General features: G+C 35.5%; 2 protein-coding genes across 11 annotated transcripts in view; one reads left to right on the top strand and one right to left on the bottom strand.

Annotated features, from left to right (window-relative positions):
* The window catches only part of LOC145683907 (aminopeptidase O-like), a 206,100-nt gene that overhangs the window by 132,978 nt on the left and 52,762 nt on the right, over positions 1 to 20,360 (top strand). The window lies entirely within an intron of this gene.
* LOC145683909 (RCC1-like G exchanging factor-like protein) overlaps positions 1 to 20,360 on the bottom strand; it is a 95,021-nt gene that overhangs the window by 51,388 nt on the left and 23,273 nt on the right. For all 10 annotated transcript variants that reach the window (XM_081755581.1, XM_081755579.1, XM_081755580.1 and 7 more), the window contains exons 2-3: positions 15,228 to 15,412; positions 13,134 to 13,279 (exon numbers count right to left, since the gene is read on the bottom strand). In XM_081755581.1, coding sequence (XP_081611707.1) covers positions 13,134 to 13,279; positions 15,228 to 15,412 — 331 coding nt within the window. The remainder of the gene's footprint in view (positions 1 to 13,133; positions 13,280 to 15,227; positions 15,413 to 20,360) is intronic.

The following is a 20,360-nucleotide window of genomic DNA, read 5'->3' as shown; positions in this document are numbered from 1 at the left end:
TTGATGGTGTTAACAATAATTCTTCCTGAACTAATGATTTTTACCTTGATCTCATCCTCACTATTGAAACAGAAGCTTTTCAATCGGGGATTCAGGAAGCAGCACTCTCGAATCAAGTTCTTGGTTGGCTCTCGTAGATATCTCTGTTCAAGAGGATGCATGACTTGTTTCTGTGCTTCCTTTACTTCGTCTTCTACTGCTCTCTCTAGAAGATGGTCATTTTCATAATATTTGCAGAAAACCTCTGAATTTATATCGAATGTTTGTGTATGTATTTCTTCGGTGCTTTGTGAAATATCGAAATAATTTTGCATCTGAATAAAGTTATACCGAAAAACATTACATTACAGCCTTATTTGAATCTCTGGATGGATGGTTACTAATAACGCAAACTGCACTTCCATCGAGTTCGAATATTAAACTGAAAACGAAGCAAACAATCCCCAAATAGGGTTCGTTTTTAAACCGAACTGTTTCGAAACCGAGCCGAACCTTTCCGAAACCGAACTCGACCGAACCGAACCAAACCGTTCCCAAACCAAACCTAACAGGTTTGAAGCCCAAATCGACTGATTCGGTTTAAACTACAAACCGAACAGAAACTGATTAACCGGTTTCTTGAACACCCCTAACGGAGGCGATTGTAATGACATATTTTCAGAAAATATTTCTAAACTTTTTCCTTTATTATTCACACACTCACCCTATAATACTCGTATTTGTGTCATTCACTAGTACTAAGTTTTCTCTTTGAACATTAGCTATAAAGTAAGTTTTCAAAGTAGCAAGCAGAGTTAAGAAGTAGCAGCAGAGTGGATACAGCTAGGAAAGATTAAAAGCTTCAGTTTAGCATGAGCCATAACAATTTTCATTATATATGTCAGATCTGCATTTTTTTTTTTTTAAATAGCAAAATAGTTTAATGTAAACGAAAAATATACCAATGGAAGTTACATGAGTATATTATAGTTACAATGTGCCTGTGAAATTCCCAAACTGTGGACGACAGAAGCTTTTTTTAAAAATCATATATATATATATATATATATATATATATATATATATATATATATATATATATTTTAATTATTTCATTCTCCATAACTTTCAAATATTAAAATAAAAATTATTAAAAACATCTGTTTACATTCATGTAAATAAGTTAATCCAATAATCGAGATTTGAAAGCAATTAGATACAACCATAAGTAATTACATAAGAATTGTAAAATAACAATGATTATTTAAAAAAACTGTTATAATGAAAATTTCAAATGAAACAGTAAATATCTATTCTTCGGTACTTTGTTCCCATGATGTTCGGCAGGTACTACTAAATCTTCTGCTTTCAAAGGCTCCAACCTGTCATGTTATGTCACTGTCTTGATGTACAGTACAGCATTCATGCTGGTTTTTTTTTTTTATATATATATATATATATATATATAAACTTATGGACTGTGAGCTGTCTCTTCACACTCCTTGCTCGGTTGCTACATAAATTGATGCACCAATGATGTTTGTTTTTTCTCCTAACCTCCCTTCTCCGCAATTACAGAAGAAAGACTTCTTCTAGCTCATTACTAGTGGGTAACGTTTCCATTATAGCCGACACGTTCTCACGTTGAATGGCTATGCTTATGCGTTGAATCAGGAAACTTTTTGCTCGATTATCTCCTGATTTAATTGATAGACGGTGGCCGATTTCTTTTATAAATTTGAGGCCTCCTTCTTCCCAAGAACCGCTAGACTCAATTGCTATTGCGACAAAGCAATAGTTATCGAGTAGATTGCTATATTTATTCCTTTTTTCTTTCGCTCTTCGAGCAGCTACGAGTCCAGCTTGTACTGAGGCATATTGTAGGTTGGAGGGGGCATAGGTGTCTGAACATGTGAAGTCCCAAATCAATGCCTTTCCTTTCTTCCAAGGTACTAATGTCATACCATCGGGTCTTTTCCCGTCAGATCGGCTGCATCCAATCGGTTCCCTCACTGCTGGGATCCCTGCTGATATTAATGCTCTTAATATTATATCATTTACACTTGAATGACGTGGGTGTCTGCCTGCGCTGCTTTTGCACGACAAACCGTGTAATCCTTTTTTATCTACAAAGGTGTTACAAATGGGGCAGTGGTGTGGTTCACATATATCTGCTCCCAACCGTAGTGCAACTGATACTCGGAAGCTCTCATTGGATAGGTGTAGGCCCAGAGATGGTGATGGTAGAGCTTGAAGCCATGCTCCGTTTTCTGGGGACATGACCGCTAAAAGTCTGGCTTTATCTTCGATGTTATTTATAGTCTGCAATAAAGAAGCTGCATGGCAATTAACGATGGGCTCGTCCCAAGCCGACTGATTGTTACGTTTTTCGAGAGCCGGAGGGTCTAACCCAACTAAATTTGTCCATTTAGCTATGCAGTCCATAGCTAACCTACCGTTTGGTTCAACACCAGAACATATATATATGTCTCACAAGTAAAGGTCACGTTTGGGTGAATCGAGTTGCTTCCCGAGACATATGTGGTAGAGTAGTACTAAGTGTACTCAATATTTCAGGGAAGTTTTAGGTGCAAAGCTCAAAGGGTTTAGGAGATACAGCCACTAGAAAGTCACATGGAAGTACATGTTATAATAGTAATGCATAGTCCAAAACATATGGGAGAAATCTTATACCTATTATTTCCTCTAAACTAGATTATGTTCGTGTTTCCAGCATATTTAAATGATGAAACACAAGAGAAAGTTGTTTGTTTTGCAAATTCGAAGAGGTTTTGCTATTGCTATCGGAAGTGCAATCAAGTCGCACTTGACACGTTTGTCGTTCACAATTCCGTCAATGCACTAATCGTAAGGAACGATCCAACTTTCAGGCTCCTCATTCAAGTATCCAGCCTTATGGAAAGCGAATTAAATCATATTGCGAAAACGAGGAGCATTGAGGTGATAAATTGTTAACGACTGAAGTTCTACAGACCTATTACGATTTCAAATATTTACTTTACCTCCTGTTATTGCTGCATGATGATGATACGAACAAAGACTTTGTATGGACAAAAGAAGTGAACATCCAGAGGCTGAATCATGTCACTACATCCACCAGGCATCAGCCGTTTGATCAATGCCTACTGGCATACACTGTGACGAAAGATTCGTCTTTGTTTACAGACCATGAATCAAGAAACCAGAGGAATTTCTTCCTATCACTTGGAATGTTTTTCCACATGACGTCCGAATAGAAAATCTTAAGGTCCTGCATGTTCATGTTAGCTGTTTTACCAGCAAATGAGATTAAGATGATATTAGCCGGATTGGCTGGTTTTACTACAGACAACCTACCGTTTGGTTCAACACCAGAACACATGGGACGCAGAATTTCTCCTTCCATGAACACAACTGTCACTATCATGTAGGAATGAGATGTTGCACTCATATATGCCGCTGTTGTTTTGATCTTCACTGATCTTTTCTCCCTCAAGTCCGGTACGAATGCAATTCCTTTTTGAAGCGACTTTGATCCGCATGGAAGACATTGGCAGCTGGAATGTAATCAGTGATGATAAAATCACATACTGAAATAGACTATAACAGGTACCTCCATGTGACCTTCTAGTTGTTGTATCTCCTAAACCCTTTGAGCTTTACACCTAGAACTTCCCTGAAATATTGAGTACACTTAGCACTACTCTACCACATGTGTCTCGGGCAGCAACTTCATTCACCTAAACCTGACCTTCACTTGTCAGCGTAACTCTGGAACACTTGAAGTAATTATAACCAAACTTTGTACACATAATATTTACCATCTGGAAAAGAACACTGTAGGGGTAGATTCGATTCCTTACAACTGGGAAGGAATAATGTGTAAAAATAATCGAAAACGATCGATATTACTGTCGAATCCATAGTTTTCGGGATCACTAAGAATAGTGACTATTCTGATGCTGTTTAAGTTCAACTTCAGTTTCTGTCGGCATGGGAGGTGAGAAGATGTAGATGAGATTGTCAATTCTCATAATGGAGGGAAGACGGCCATTTTCGTAATTGTTTTTGCCACATTGACATCGATGTTCTTTGTTTGTGACATCATCAAGAAAAATGGTAAACCCGTTTGAAATAATTTTAGACGCAGTTAATATCTACTTTAAGTTAAGCATTTTATCATATAATCTTGATTAAAGGATGCATCCTAAGATGATAGGGGGTTCAAAATTTATGTCAAAAATTGAATATATAATAGGTTTTATAATTTCAATTTCATTGAAATAAGTATCCTAAAGGGGTCCAAGTTCCACAAACCTATAGCCTTGTGCGAAGAATAACGTGAATAACGGAAATTTGAATACAGTGAGAAATAATCACACATGCGAAACTGCAAGATGATTGTTTTGAATTACTAATTGAAAAACTAGAAAACTGGAAAACTTATCGCTATATTTCCAAAATTCAAGATAATGTTTTGAAAGAAGAAGAAGAAAATGAATCTTTCTGACAAGGAATGCGCAATCTTTGGTGATTTTGCTGAGAATTTTACTTCTGTAATCCAGATTAAATGTATTACTGATTCAATGACCCAGCAACATTACATCGACTGAATCAGTAATGCCCAGTAATATTTTGTTTTGTACTTAAAGATGACAATAGTAAAATTCATTCATGCATCGTTTCGGAGATACGGTTGATTTCTGGTATTAGACGAACTTCTAGAAATTTGCAGGTTTTTTTTTTTTTTCTTTTTCTAGGAAACCCACAACATCCTGTTGAATGCAATCAATATATAATATGGAGAAGAATGGGCTTTTCAACATAATACTCATCACTTTCGGGGGCAATCATTATAGTATGGAGATGAATTATCTTAGTTTTAACAAACATTTTCTGAATATCTAGACTTTCGTGAGGGCAATACTCTCCTTTCGGACGCGCTCAACATAGTCTGAAGAGGAATGACTTTATTTCATTCCATTTTTTTATTTTTTAATTAATTAATTAATTTTTTCTAGGAACAATTAAATTCGCATCAGGCAAAAGTACAAATAATTTCAGGGGTAGGAAATGAGCCTGAATAATTTAGTTCACTAGGTGAGGTGAAAAACGCGAAAAGGGGGGCAAAAACGGAAGTATTACGAAGTACAAAAGAGTACGAGAAAGAAGATCCTCCTACTGATGAGGAGATACAGTTTGCAACACTGTTTGAAATTATGTAACTAAGAAAATCTGTTGTAGTTACAAGCAACTGTTGATGTACAGTTCGCGCGGAAAGTATTAACGCGACACAAGTGATAGCTAGAACCACAAATAAAAAGACGCTGAACACAAAACAACACAAAATAAATTTTAATCAGTATTTTGTTAACCTTCTTTCCCCTTGCATGCTTTCAATCATTCTGGAAGACTCAAGGCGACATTTTGGTGGGTAACAAATGGTAAATTGTCCCAAACCTCCCTGATGGCAGCTTCTAGCAGAGACAATGTAGAGATGTCCATACCCTGTAAACGTCTCTTTATGATATATCATAGCTTTTCTATGGGGTTTAAGTCTGGACTTTGCCCTTGGAAATCTTCAAAAAAACGTGTCACAAGCATCTTTAAGCCAAGATTCCACACTTTTGGCTGTATGACAAGGAGCTTCATCTTGCATAAAAATGACGCTTTACTTTTTGCAAAGGACGATTCCAATTCATCATTTAATAGCTCAAAATGGACAAACTGATTCATAGTCTGGTTTCTAGAGTGGATAACTAACTCTCCTACACCACCACAACTAAAGGAACAACAGAACATGATACTGGCATGGTTTCTACAGATGGACAAATGCACTGAAGAAAGGCGTGATCAGCACTTTGAGAACAGTACATTCATTGGCAACCAGTGCCACTAACAAAAAACGTGGCTTCATCAATCCTCAACACTTTTTTTCCAGTCATTAACAGTCCAGGTGCCATATTTATTACAGAAAGCCAGTCTTTTCTTACGATGATTCTCTGCAAGAAGGGGTTTTCGGCGAGCTCCGTAACTTAGTAGCCCTAAGTCATTATGAATTTTCTACTGCATTGGCCGAAGGGACACATTCTCAAGCAATGCAGGATTGTTTTCATTTAATTCACTAGCTGTTATAGAAGATTGCTTCTTCAGCTGCCTTTTCATGATTTTTAGCGTTCTTTAAGACAGTTTCCTAGGTCTATAAAACTTTGGTCTTGGGCGGGGTATTTTGACTTCTTCTCCGTCCTTAAAGCGTTTCACTGAAATTTATACTGTTCTCAGCTTCAAACTCGTTTACCTAGAGATATCTTTGGATTTTTTACCAGTATTAAACAGGGCAATCACCGCATCACTTTCATCAGGAATCAACGCGTAGTAAGGAATCTTGTCCCAAAGAAATGAGATCACAACACACACATTGCAGCAACAAAATTACACGAAATACCAAGAGCACGTGCACATGTCAAGTAATTCCATCGACCCACCAGAGCAAGTTGAAAATTGTTGCTACACAGAAAGAAACACTACAGGTATACTAAACGCAATGTTAACTTGAGAGCCGAATCACAAGCGCATTAGTACATGTTGGCGCGCGAACCTTTTCGCAGGGAAGCCTTTATATGTGTGTGTCTGTTTTGGTTGGGTTCTCAATCGCCAGGGTTTTAACTGGCGCTGCTCTGCGTCTCAGCTGATATGCGCGGAGAGGTGATTTCTCGTCCTTTTCCTGCCGCTAACGAAAAATATGTTTCTTGGTCTATTTGCTTTTAATAATTCATGAAGACACGACAATAGTAATAAATGTATTGGAAATTCGCACGTGATGTATTTGCAATCCTCACAATTAAAACTCGAGAGCATGAAAACTATTTTGATTATTCATTTCAATTGAATAACGTAAGAAAGGATAAGAAATGAAGTTATTCTCATATATCTACCTGGAAAAGGTCAATCTTAAACAGAAACACACGAGCAGCCACCCTCCCACACAATAAATTAAAAATACGATTTTTTTTTTTTCAAAGCACAGCAACTCTACGTTAATAATGAGTAAACCAGCTGCAAACCGGCAACAATCATATCAACAATTTCTTCAACAGTTTTGTCTGCATATTTTTCTCTTAGTCGGGCGTACACATTGATGAAAATTTACTTTGCTTGACTTTAATGAGGTTTCACTTCCTCGTGTTTGCGATAATACTGAGAAGTTGATAATTCGAATTCATTCATGATTTCAATTTCGCGCTTAACACTCTCCATGGTTTCAGTTTCACTACACCCACGTACCCATACTAATGCACGCACGAAGACGATATTTGGCAGAGCAGTGTTACTCTCTGCACAAAAGTTGCAGAAGTTACATGTGAGTCCCGTTCTTTCTTTTGTTTCATTTATCAGCAGGCATAGAAGTTTCTTGCGGGGTAGCAACTCTAATTTATATATCATATAAAAATATTAAACCATTTCCTATCCATTGTGGATGATTTCTAACATTGATCAATTAACTAATTTTACTGGTCTTCTATTTTTGATATAAGATTTTTCAAGTTTATAATCTTGCAACACTTGCAAGAGACTCGCATCTTAGCTACCGACTTTTCACTCTTTTCTTTCCTTCTCTCTTTCCGATTCTGAGTCGTGACGTCATTTTCATAACCCGATACTAATAAACCTAGTACCTTTTATTTTAAATGTTGTTTCTGTATTACCATTTTTCTATACTTGAACTCAATTATTTGGTCTAGGAATTAATTCGTGCGGTTGGTACGCACACATTGAAGCTGTAGTACAAACACAAAATACATAAATACCTTAAGAAAAATATTGTCCATCGCTAGCCACCACTTTCGCCCATCTGTCAGGCAATGTACGGATTCCGTGGCGAAAGAAGTCCTCATCCTTGGAAGCGATCCAGTCAGAGACCCATGTTTCGATATCTTCTGAAGAAGTACACCGCTGTCCAATCAAATCGTTGTTCATGCAATCGAACAAGTAGTAGTCCGAAGGAGCAACGTCTGGTGAATACGGCGGGTGGGGTAAAACTTCCCATCCGACATTTTCTAAATAGGTTTTGACCGGTTTTGCGACATGTGGGCGAGCGTTATCATGTTGAACAATAAGTTTATCATGTCTGTTCTCCCATTCTGGTCGTGTTCTGGCCAGAGCTTGCTTCAAACACATTAATTGTCGTCGATAACGTTCTCCATTCATAGTTTCACCCGGTTGCAGCAGCTCATAGTACACCACACCTTTCATATCCCACCATATGCACAGCATAACCTTTGCACAGTGAATATCTCGTTTTGGTTGTGATGGACCTGGTTCACCTGGTTTCACCCAGGCCTTTTTTCGTTTAGGGTTCTCGTAATGGATCCACTTCTCATCACCCGTAATAATTCGATGCAGAAACCCTTTTCTGCTCTGTCGTTGAAGCAGCAATTCGCAAATGGTTTTTCGTCTTTCAACGTCTCTGTCTTTCAATTCATGTGGAACCCAATGTGACATCTTTTGAATCATTCCCATGGCTTTCAAGCGTTTGGAGACTGTTGTTTGATCAACGCCTAATGCTGCTGCAAGTTGTTCCTGCGTTTGACACGAATCCTGCTCGAGCAATGCTGTCAATTCTTCGTCTTGAAATTTTTTTGGCTGTCCAGCTCGCTCTTGGTCTGCCAAGCCGAAATCACCACTTCTAAACCGTGCAAACCACTTCTGACACGTTCGCTCAGCTAGAGCATGGTCACCATACACTTCCACCAAAATACGATGACTTTCAGTCGCACTTTTCTGCATGTTAAAGTAATGCAGCAGGACACCCCGCAAAAACACTTTATCAGGCACAAATTGCGCCATGTTCACTTAACTACAAACTGGTGTTGTTGACGCTTTAATCCACTGCCCTATACTACGAACGATACGCGATGACAGTGGTTTGCAACACATGTGTGGATACACGGAACTGTGGGACGCTCCGTTCGTTGCGCCATCTCTTGTCCACCCGCACGAATTAATTCCTAGACCAAATAGCTCTTTGAATTTATCTCCTAAGTGATGTTTTATGTGTGTAACGTGAAGAACTATGTAACGTGCGCGGAGTCGCCCGAATTGAAGTTGCGTGTCTCGGCTATCAGGATAAGGTCGCGGCGAGTTTAGGTCTTTCCTGCCAGCAAGCGACAATACTTTCCTCGGTGTCATTAAAGAAATACGTGGATGGTGTGTAAAAACGCGAAAAATATTGACGCTAAGCTTTAGGCGTCAATACTTTCCGCGCGAACTGTAATTTTACAGAGGGTAAGAAAAGCAACAATCATATTTTTTACAAAAGATCTACAAATCTGTCATTTTAAGCAGTATAGCAATCTCTACCTTATTTTTCGTATCTCCGGAAAGGTTTGAAATATCATACTAACTGTAAACAATATTATGATTTTTACATCTTTGACAGCCATCTATGCGATTGTATATGACACTTACCTAAACTGTTTCTCGAAATAAAGCCTTTCGAAAAAAAAAGATGGAATTTTTAATCCTTTTGTAACTTCGTTCTCATTTATTAGACACATGTTACATCATGGTGATAGTTTTGAACACTAACGTACTTCTCATGTGCATTGTCAGGTCTGTCTCTCTTCTGTTATTACTGCTATAGAGGTATTGGAAATTGGATGTTGTTGATACTGTAGTGGCCTTAGCTTGTAACAATAAATACTACATGTAGTATTGTACGTTTTCTTTTAATAAGTACAGTAAAACCTGTCAACTTGGCCACCTTTCTAAGTTGGCCACCTGCTTATCTTGGTCTGGTACTTCTTGAACCTGCATTTTCCCATAAGACATTCGTTACTTATTACTTTGTAAGTTGGCCACCTGTCTATCTTGGAAGTTGGCCACTTTGAAGCAATGTTACCCTATGATGATAATGATAAATTGACCTGCGTATCTTAGCCACGAAAAATACCGTTTTGTTATATTTCTTAACTCTTTCGTATTCCCACACTAAAGGTCAGATGTTCTGTATTTGTAACTGGAGGTAAAGAAGTATGGATTTCCACTATTTGTTCTTGGAGGTCAATGGCCAGAACACTACCCTGATAAAGGGGTGCTGAAGGAAATGGTTGTATGCCCTCTCTGTTTTGGTAAAACCATTAGCTATGTCGGTTCCTTTTAACAGTGGGGAGCTTTAGTAATTCCGGAAAATTCTCAAGGTTAAGGCTAACCATCTCAATTATTGTCAACTATTGGCACCTGACGGCTTGTCGAAATGCAGCGGAGGCTTTGAGACATGAATTCCCTGAAGATTTTCTGAAAACATATTTTGTTCCTAGGGAACATTTGTAGCTCATTAACAAGAGGTAGTTAACTACAAAATTAGAATGTGCGTATGTGCCAAAAAGAATTTTAAAAAAAAATCACCTCTAGAATGAACCATTATAAATAAATTTGTTTTATTCATAACTGATTTCCTATTTTTCGAAAGGTATCTACAGAAAATATTTGTCAGTATTTAATCAGTTCAGATGAAAATTTCTTACTCTACAGACAGCAAAAGAGCGAATCCGATTTCGGTGTGTGTGTGTGTTCAGAAAGTTGAATGAATTGTGTGTATTAAACATACTGTAGTATTTTTTCTATTTGGTCTAGGAATTAATTCGTGCGGTTGGTACGCACACATTGAAGCTGTAGTACAAACACAAAATACATAAATACCTTAAGAAAAATATTTTCCATCGCTAGCCACCATTTTCGCCCATCTGTCAGGCAATGTACGGATTCCGTGGCGAAAGAAGTCCTCATCCTTGGAAGCGATCCAGTCAGAGACCCATGTTTCGATATCTTCTGAAGAAGTACACCGCTGTCCAATCAAATCGTTGTTCATGCAATCGAACAAGTAGTAGTCCGAAGGAGCAACGTCTGGTGAATACGGCGGGTGGGGTAAAACTTCCCATCCGACATTTTCTAAATAGGTTTTGACCGGTTTTGCGATATGTGGGCGAGCGTTATCATGTTGAACAATAAGTTTATCATGTCTGTTCTCCCATTCTGGTCGTGTTCTGGCCAGAGCTTGCTTCAAACGCATTAATTGTCGTCGATAACGTTCTCCATTCATAGTTTCACCCGGTTGCAGCAGCTCATAGTACACCACACCTTTCATATCCCACCATATGCACAGCATAACCTTTGCACAGTGAATATCTCGTTTTGGTTGTGATGGACCTGGTTCACCTGGTTTCACCCAGGCCTTTTTTCGTTTAGGGTTCTCGTAATGGATCCACTTCTCATCACCCGTAATAATTCGATGCAGAAACCCCTTTCTGCTCTGTCGTTGAAGCAGCAATTCGCAAATGGTTTTTCGTCTTTCAACGTCTCTGTCTTTCAATTCATGTGGAACCCAATGTGACATCTTTTGAATCATTCCCATGGCTTTCAAGCGTTTGGAGACTGTTGTTTGATCAACGCCTAATGCTGCTGCAAGTTGTTCCTGCGTTTGACACGAATCCTGCTCGAGCAATGCTGTCAATTCTTCGTCTTGAAATTTTTTTGGCTGTCCAGCTCGCTCTTGGTCTGCCAAGCCGAAATCACCACTTCTAAACCGTGCAAACCACTTCTGACACGTTCGCTCAGCTAGAGCATGGTCACCATACACTTCCACCAAAATACGATGACTTTCAGTCGCACTTTTCTGCATGTTAAAGTAATGCAGCAGGACACCCCGCAAAAACACTTTATCAGGCACAAGTTGCGCCATGTTCACTTAACTACAAACTGGTGTTGTTGACGCTTTAATCCACTGCCCTGTGCTACGAACGATACGCGATGACAGGGGTTTGCAACACATGTGTGGATACACGGAACTGTGGGACGCTCCGTTCGTTGCGCCATCTCTTGTCCACCCGCACGAATTAATTCCTAGACCAAATAGTAATGTATATTATTATGATTACTCTACACACATTATTTAAAAGTAGCTGACGTGTCATTACTTATTAAAGTTTTACAATCAAGTAATACTAGAAATCCTATTCTAAAAATACACCAATCACATTTATTTTCTGTAAGTTGGCCATCTGTCTAAGTTGGCCACTTTTCAATGGAACCGATGATGGCCAACATAGGCAAGTTTCACTGTATATTTGAAATACGTAATAATCTGCTTAGTGCCATTAGAGAAAAACAACTTTATGTTGGGATGGTGGAACTGTTAATCTTGTATTACAGAGTATGTAAAACAATATTCCGTTGTCAATATTTGCATCCTAACAAACTTTCTGCGTTTTTTTAATCTATTAGTTTAAGAGTTACATAGATGTTTCAAGGTAAATGGTTCACCTTGGATATACAGGGTGTAACAAAAAGGTACGGCAAAATTTCAAGGGTGGATTCCTTATGGGTAGACAAGCAAAAAAAGTTCATATGACCATATGTCAGGAAACGTATCGTTACAGAGTTACGCATTGAGCCGTCTGATCTTGTGAAATAGTCACATTCTGGTCGCCCCTTAATGTTACTCAATTTAAACCTCAATAACTCACCCCATAATTAAGCTAGGAAGATAATTTTAGATTAAGCTAGGAACTTTTTTTTAAACATCACGTAGTTACCCTTCCCGTCCACCGTAGTACCCTCCATATACATGAAATACATATCAGTGAAAAGCTTCATCCTTTAGGAATACATTGATACCAACATTATCTTTCTAGCTTAATTAGGGGGTGACCTATTAACTTTTTTGCTTGTCTACCCATAAGGAATCCATCCCTGAAATTTTGCCGTACTTTTTTTTGTTACACCCTGTATATTGATGATTTCTAAGATGCTAAAATAAAAAGTTCGATCACAAGTGGAGTTGTGATAATCTGTATATTTGATGAATGTTGAATCTGGGTAAAGTAAGGATAATGCTGACTGTTGGTGCGTACAGATTTAAATTTTTGTATAGCGTAGAACGAAGAGTGTAATTCAGAAGACAGATGAGAGTGAACAATTGCACCTGCCGAAATCAGTAAATTTGGAAGGTTTTGGAGTATTCAGGTTCAAATATCCGGTGATGAACATTAATTTGAAACTGTTAAAAGATTTTCAAGTAGGTAGGAAGGATTATGAATTAATTAATTACCAAATGATACAGTAGCAATTATAAAATCGTGGGCACAGTTACTTACTGTTCTAAGTTCCGGCATACGAAGGAGAGCTGGTCTGTCTTGATATTTCGGAGGAAAGTTTTTGTGCTTTAGCTGTAAGTGATAACCCAGTGCACCAGTCTCAGTAAAACCCCATCCGTATACATGGTTCAACAACGCATCTTCATCTATGGAAAAGAACAACAAACAGAAAAATAATACAAGTTATTTAATTCACAATTCTATCTTTTCGTACCAAAGTATGATATTGATCTAAAGTGAAGTGTCCTTCAAAAGTACATTAACTGGAAATAGAGATAGGAGTAAAATGTTTAGTATTTACTTCTGAACATTATCCAGACACTTGCATGAAATTACTACGGATAAATAAAATTTTTAATCATTATAATTGCACTTCATACCAATGTACCAATGTCTGTGGAGCAATGTTGGAATAATAATAATAATAATAATAATAATAATAATAATAATAATAATAATAATAATAATAATAATAATAATAATAATAGCTGTATTGGTAATTTACAACCATACTCTTTTATTTATTGCATCTAATATTCTAAGTATAAAATCCCAATAGAAGGAAACTGCACGAAAAATGACGTAATTCCACTAGGAAATTAGTAATTGGCCAATTTGACTCATTCCGTCCTTTTAGTGTTAATTGATAATTTGCTTTTCCGTTTTGTATCATTTTAATTTGATTTTTATTAATCAATACTTTGGTATTAAAACAGTAACTTTTCATAGTAATAAATTAATCTTCCCAAAAGCCCTTACTTCTGTCAATTAAATTAAACATAAACGTTCAAAAGTCGAGACAATCCACATTGCACCTTATGAAGATTAAATCAAGAAGTGATTTTCATGTTGGTTATTTGTTTTTTTCCTTGCCAATATTCTATTGAATGTACTTCTAACACACTGCAAAACTTCTACGAACTTCGTTAATCAATTATGAAATGCACGCTTGAAGTCTTATTAAGAATAATAACGAATTTCATATTCACCTTTTTGATTCATATAAGCCAATAGTTCTTAAAGTGGGGTCCGCGGTACCTAGCCAGGGAGTCTGCGACGCCTAAAAATTGAAATGTGTTGTATTGAAATGTAACTCTCAGCTGTTATGCAAGAAGTAATTTTCAGTTACTAAAAAAAGTAATTAGAAATGTTTTCTTGCTTCATTAAATTTCTGCCCTTTGAGTATGAAAAGTTGTCTAAAAAGGCACTGCAACATTTGATGCCTTTTCCTACCACTTACTTATGTGCTCTTTTGCAATATTAAAACCTTAAAACAAAATCGTTATAATGTGGAATAGGACCTAAGATTGATGGTGACAAAATTTATTCCTGATTTCAATGCAATTATGGAATAACAGAAAGAATTGCATTCCTTATATTAGTGACCCCAGATTTAAGAAGATTGTTTATCAAGTGGATTAAAAAAAAAAAAATTAAAAATGATTTTCAGTTTTGAAAGTTACGGTATTTTCAATTGAAATTTCGTTCACTAGGAAACAATCATGTTTCTTTAGAATAAATTACTTATTGCATTATTTTTCTTGATCTTTTTCTTGTCACTGGTAATTCTAATTAGTATATTTTTTAATGTCATGTGAAATTTCAGATAGCATTGCAAGGGGGTCCGCAGATCACTTTCCGAATGAACAGGGGTCCGTGTTATCGGAAAGTTTGAGAAGCAGTGCCCTAGATGAAGCTTGCAGAATCTAAAGGAAGAGAAATATTAGCGAAAGGAAAGAACAGGGAACATATGCCCAAGATATGTAAAAAAAAATTATCCTTTCTTATAAAAAGGATAGATAGTTCAGATTATATTAATATTTACTGTAAAATATAATCAAATCTGAGTAAAGCATATTAACAAGCTAATTAATAGGCGAATATTAATAACTTGTGTTGCAATCTGTGTTATTAATTATTTTCTTCATCAGACACACCATTTGTATTACAGATGTTTCTGATGAAAATCATAATAAATACCCGAAACTGCAACACAATGCATAGCTATTGGTTTAAAAAGATTTTTCTTGTTCACAGTTATAGACATAGCTAAATGTAGTATAAACAGTATACATGACATTTACTATCACTTACCTTTTATTACTTTGCATGCTTTCACTCGTGCTAATTTCCTCATTTTCTTGTGATGTCTGACAGATATATTTTGTACGCAATATTGAGATCCTAATTTCAGACAGTCTTGATAATATTTATTTGTTTTGCTCCATGTTATTGGTTCTATGTATTTCATCAGTCTGATCATTTTTTGAAATTTTGATCTAAGACAAATCAAAGGATAATAATTTACAATTATATCAAACTTTAAAACATAATGCATGCATAAACTTAAAAAATAAATAAATAAATAAATAAATAAATAAATCAGCTTCCGTACATACATATAAATTTGGGAAAGTTAAGGTTATTTAAGGAAATTGAATGACAACACTGATTCCCAAATATCCCTGAATAACTTCTCTTCCAAAGACACCACTACCACACGTTGCATATGGTTGGAAAGGCCATTCCATCACCTTTCAATTTCACTATGTCTCACCTCTGTAGAATAAATACAGGGTGAGCAATAAGCAACATGAAGTCAAAAATGGTTCACAGCCTGTACCTCTCAAACCGTTGAGATTAGGATCCAGGTTCATATGAACAATTGTGCTTAGAATCACCGATACAGTGAAACCTCTCAACAGCGGACACCAATGGGACATGAAGTTTTGTCCGTTACTGAGAGGTGTCCGTTATAGAGAGGTTACAGAAATTTAATTTCTCATAAGGGTAATTGTATGCAGTAATATACAGTAAATACATTATGTATGGGCGTAAATACGTAAAATTCAATATGAAAATAGTCTTATTTAGTATAATTTGAATTACTGGGAGGGATGAAGGAGAAATTCATTTCTATTAAATCATAGCCTATTATTGCTGGGCAATGTTTAACGAAAAAGGCATGCTTTTACCTCTACAACGGTAATATAACTCACTAGCAAGTGTCCTCTAAAAATCCTTAGTACGATTGCAGAAGAAACATGTGTGTGTGTGTTTGTGTACTCGCGCGGCATCTTCGTTGACAGAATGGATGAAAAGGCAAGCTATTGGGGGTGCATATTTATTGACCCAGGCCCAATCACAAAGAATATCCTTTTACAGAAAATAAAAAAGGAAGCCGGGAAAACTCCAACCCAGACTTGTTCCAGTATCATGAGTAGAAGAAAAATGTTTCTTTTCCAAAAAAGTAAGAGATGTAGCATTGCTCGTTGAAAATGTTATTGTAAAACAAACAATGTTTGTTTTGTTATCTATGAAATTGTCGGTAAAGATGCAAAGTCCAGAGGAAAAGGATTAAATTTGTTAGGGAAGGGAAGATCTTTCGCATAGAATTCCTGGCCTTACGACTAACCCTGCATGAGTGTTATTGCTTATTGAATATTTTCTAGGATTTCCGCCAGAAAGCAGTTTATTGCGAAAAAAATTTCAAGTTCAGCTGTTCTGTTTGATGGTTCACCAAATCACCAGGTCTGGACTCATGAGAGATACACTTTTATGGGGAAAAAAACTTTTCTGTATACTGTAATATATCGCAGAACCGAGAACGATTCCGGTCCGTTATGAAGAAGTTATTCAAACGTTTTTGGGGAAAAGGACTGTCCGCGTCCGTATCTGAGAGTGTCCGTAAATGGGAGGGTTTTGTTCCGTAAGAGAACATATATTTTTGCCGGGACAAAAAAATCTGTCTGTATTATAGAGGTGTCCGTTAAGAGAGATTTCACTGTACTACCATTTTCCGAAATATTGCCCCTTCTTCCTGGGACACCCTGCATATACATATAATGGTAGTGTGGAGGTGATTTGTGCTCTGCAGATTCAGTATATTAGTATGAGAAAAAATATTCTATATTGAATAATATTTAGTGTGAAATGAACTATAAGTACTGTAGATTATAATGGATTATTAATTTTACTTGCTGATTATATATTTCAGTAAATTATCAGCAATGAAATATTGAAGTGATCGGATGTAAAGAATGTAAAGAAACCAGACATTATTCGTAAGTCAGTATTAGAAACTTATTATGATGAAAACTCAGTGTTAGTAGGTCACATCTAGAAACATTCATCACTGAAATTGCCGTGCTGTGTCAGTGTCGTAGATACTTTTTAAAGCTACACTACTTCAAAATACCTTTATTAAACATGGTTAACGTCAGATTTCCCAATTTTTATTAATAAAATAAGGATTACAAGCAAGTTTATAAACTTCTTGTTAAAATAATGATAAATTTATTGTTAAATATGAGAGTTTGAAGTAAATGTTCCAAAGCTGTTCACAGGCAAGAACTGAATCAGAAAATACAACTCAAAGCTTGTAAAAACATATATCATGGTACCTCTGTTAATCTCACGGAAGAGGATATTAAATTTCTTCGATCGAATTATCAAACTTGTCGTTGCGATAAGTGCTTTCGAGCTAGGCGTTCTAGTATAGATAGTAACAAGTTAATGTTATCTATTAAAGAAGAAATCATTGATTTAAAAAAATCAAACAAGATAGTCGAAGATGAATTTAAGGAAGTCGTTAAACTTATCACATGAAAATTTAGATGAGAACTCGAAGCTTCTCAAAAATAAAAGTGAATTGTTAAAAACATGTCAGGAAACTATCGATAATATAAAATGTGAAAATATAAGGTTGAAAAAACAAATAGATAAAATGAACTTACAAATTGATGAGTTGGATCAATACAGACGACGTAACATGTTGGAAGTGTGCGGCGTCCCTGAGCTACCAAACAGAAAGTACTAACCACTATAAAAAGTATAGGTCGTGCACTAGACGTAAGTATTAATGACATGATTGAGGCTTACCACAAAGTTAAAAAAAGAAAAAAAAACTGGTCAGGATGCTGCTAATATAATTGCTAAATTTGTAAGAATAAAGATATATTTTTACTTAGAACAAAGGTTAATCGTAATTTAAATTGTAAAGATATTGGCTTTACTAAGGAGGGACCTATTTACGTACACTAGCGTCTCTCCGTAAAAAGGAAAATTGTATTCGGTGAGCCGCGGAAAAGTAAAAGAGAAAAAATTAAGAATTTTTGTGGGTCGATTGGTCCGGTAACATAAAGTTGAGAAAAAGAACCGATGGCTGTAGTTTATACACTTCGTACATTAGAGGATATTCGACAACCAATATTAATTAATAAGTAATAATGGTAAAGTGATTTCAATATATTACCAGAATGTACGAGGAATTAATACTAAATTAAATTAAACATATACTAACATTTTAACAGAAAACTATGGTTTTATTCTCTTGACAGACACGTGGTTGAATAATAGTGTATTTGATAGTGAATTCATTGATGACAGATTGTTTTTCGACAAGACAGACAAAATAAAATAGGAGAAGGTTCACTTATAGCAGTATTTAAAAATTTCAAGTGCGAGAAATTAGGATAAATATTGAACATGTACAAACTGTTTGTATTAAGGTGATAACAGAAGGAAGCACTTATATCATTGTATCAACATACTTTCCCCCTAAAACCAACTTGAAGCATATTATGATTTATTTAGAAAATTTGAGGTCACTAATTTTCAGTTCTAAAATATAATATCGTAGGTGATTTTAACATACCCTTGATTACTGATTCCAGACTAGAGGTTCATATTTGTGTGGTGGTCGCGGACTTTTTGTCTTTGTTCAATCTTCAATCACACAATAATATATGGAATAATAATGGAAGAACATTAGATTTATAATTAACCCCCCCCCAAAAAAAAATTGATATTAAGTGAGGACTCACATCCTCCTCCTTTAATTAATTGAATTCTTTATTACATATAAACGTTTACAAAGTTTAATCCAGCTATTACCTTTAACTATCTAAAGCTGACTTTTACATTCTGTATAAGGATCTACAAAAACTGCATTGGGGTCAGATATATCAATATGATAATTAGAATGATTCCCTAACTTACTTTTATAAGGAACTTGACGCTGTAATTAAGAATGTTCTTAAACGAAAAATATATAAAAGATGACATTATCCATGTTGGTTTACAGCTGAGATAATAAATCTTATAAAACAGAAATAATATTTTAGAAAAATAAGAATCATTCCAGCTTTCATTTACTCAAATTGGTTGCATTATACAAAAAGTTGAGAAGTATGATAAGTAAATCTTACAAATTATACATTAGTATGGTAGAGAATAATATAATTGACGATCCAAAAACATTTTGGAATTTCATAAATAATAAAAAGAGGGATAACAGGAAACAGAATCTCCAACTTATATATTTAAAGCATGTAATAAGTTCTTCGTATCCCTCTTATATATATATATATATATATATATATATATACAATAGCATTTTGAAATCTCGAATATTTCCAGATATTTGGAAAATTAGTAAAATTGTACCTATTTTTAAGTCGGACAATCCATGTGAAGTAAAAAATCATCGACAGACTTCACTTACATTTGTACCTTCGAAAATATTTGAGGAAATTTTACACCAGAAAATTTTTGAGTACGTTAAATCTTATATATCAACTTATCAACATGGTTTATATCCAAAAAGATGTACTGTTACAAACTTGGTGACATTTACTCAATTTATATCTGATTCTTTCAAAGATGGTTACTCTGTGGACGCAATATACACTGATTTTGCTAAAGTATTTGATAAATTAGATCATACCATCTTGCTTCAAAAGTTGTCAAATTTTGGTTCTTCTTATGGATTGCTAAAATTAATTTTTTCTTACTTAAGTAATCGGAAGCAGTTTGTAATATGTAAGCAATTACGTTCTTTATGTTCAATGTAAATTTAAGTGTACCACAGGGATCCAATTTGGGACCATTGTTTTTTTTATATCATTTATAAATGACTTACCACGTGTTATTAACTTTTCAAAATGTCTTTTATTTGTAGACGACCTTAAAATTTATAAGAAGATAACTAATCAACTAAATTGTATTGAGTTACAACAAGATATAGACAGTTGTTACATATCATCGCTGCAAAATAAACGTAAGTTTAATATAAAGAAATGTTTGGTGTGTACATTTTGAAGGCAATATACACCCATGAATATGTTATGAATCATGAAACATTAACCAGAGTAAATTTTACTAAAGATCTGGGGTGTGTGGCTAAACAATAAACTTACATATGAATTACATATTGAAAAATAGTTA

This window comes from Thermobia domestica, chromosome 4 (genome assembly GCF_964235325.1).
Source record: "Thermobia domestica chromosome 4, izTheDome1.hap1.1, whole genome shotgun sequence".
NCBI lineage: Eukaryota > Metazoa > Arthropoda > Insecta > Zygentoma > Lepismatidae > Thermobia > Thermobia domestica.
This window is presented reverse-complemented; position numbering and strand designations above follow the sequence as displayed.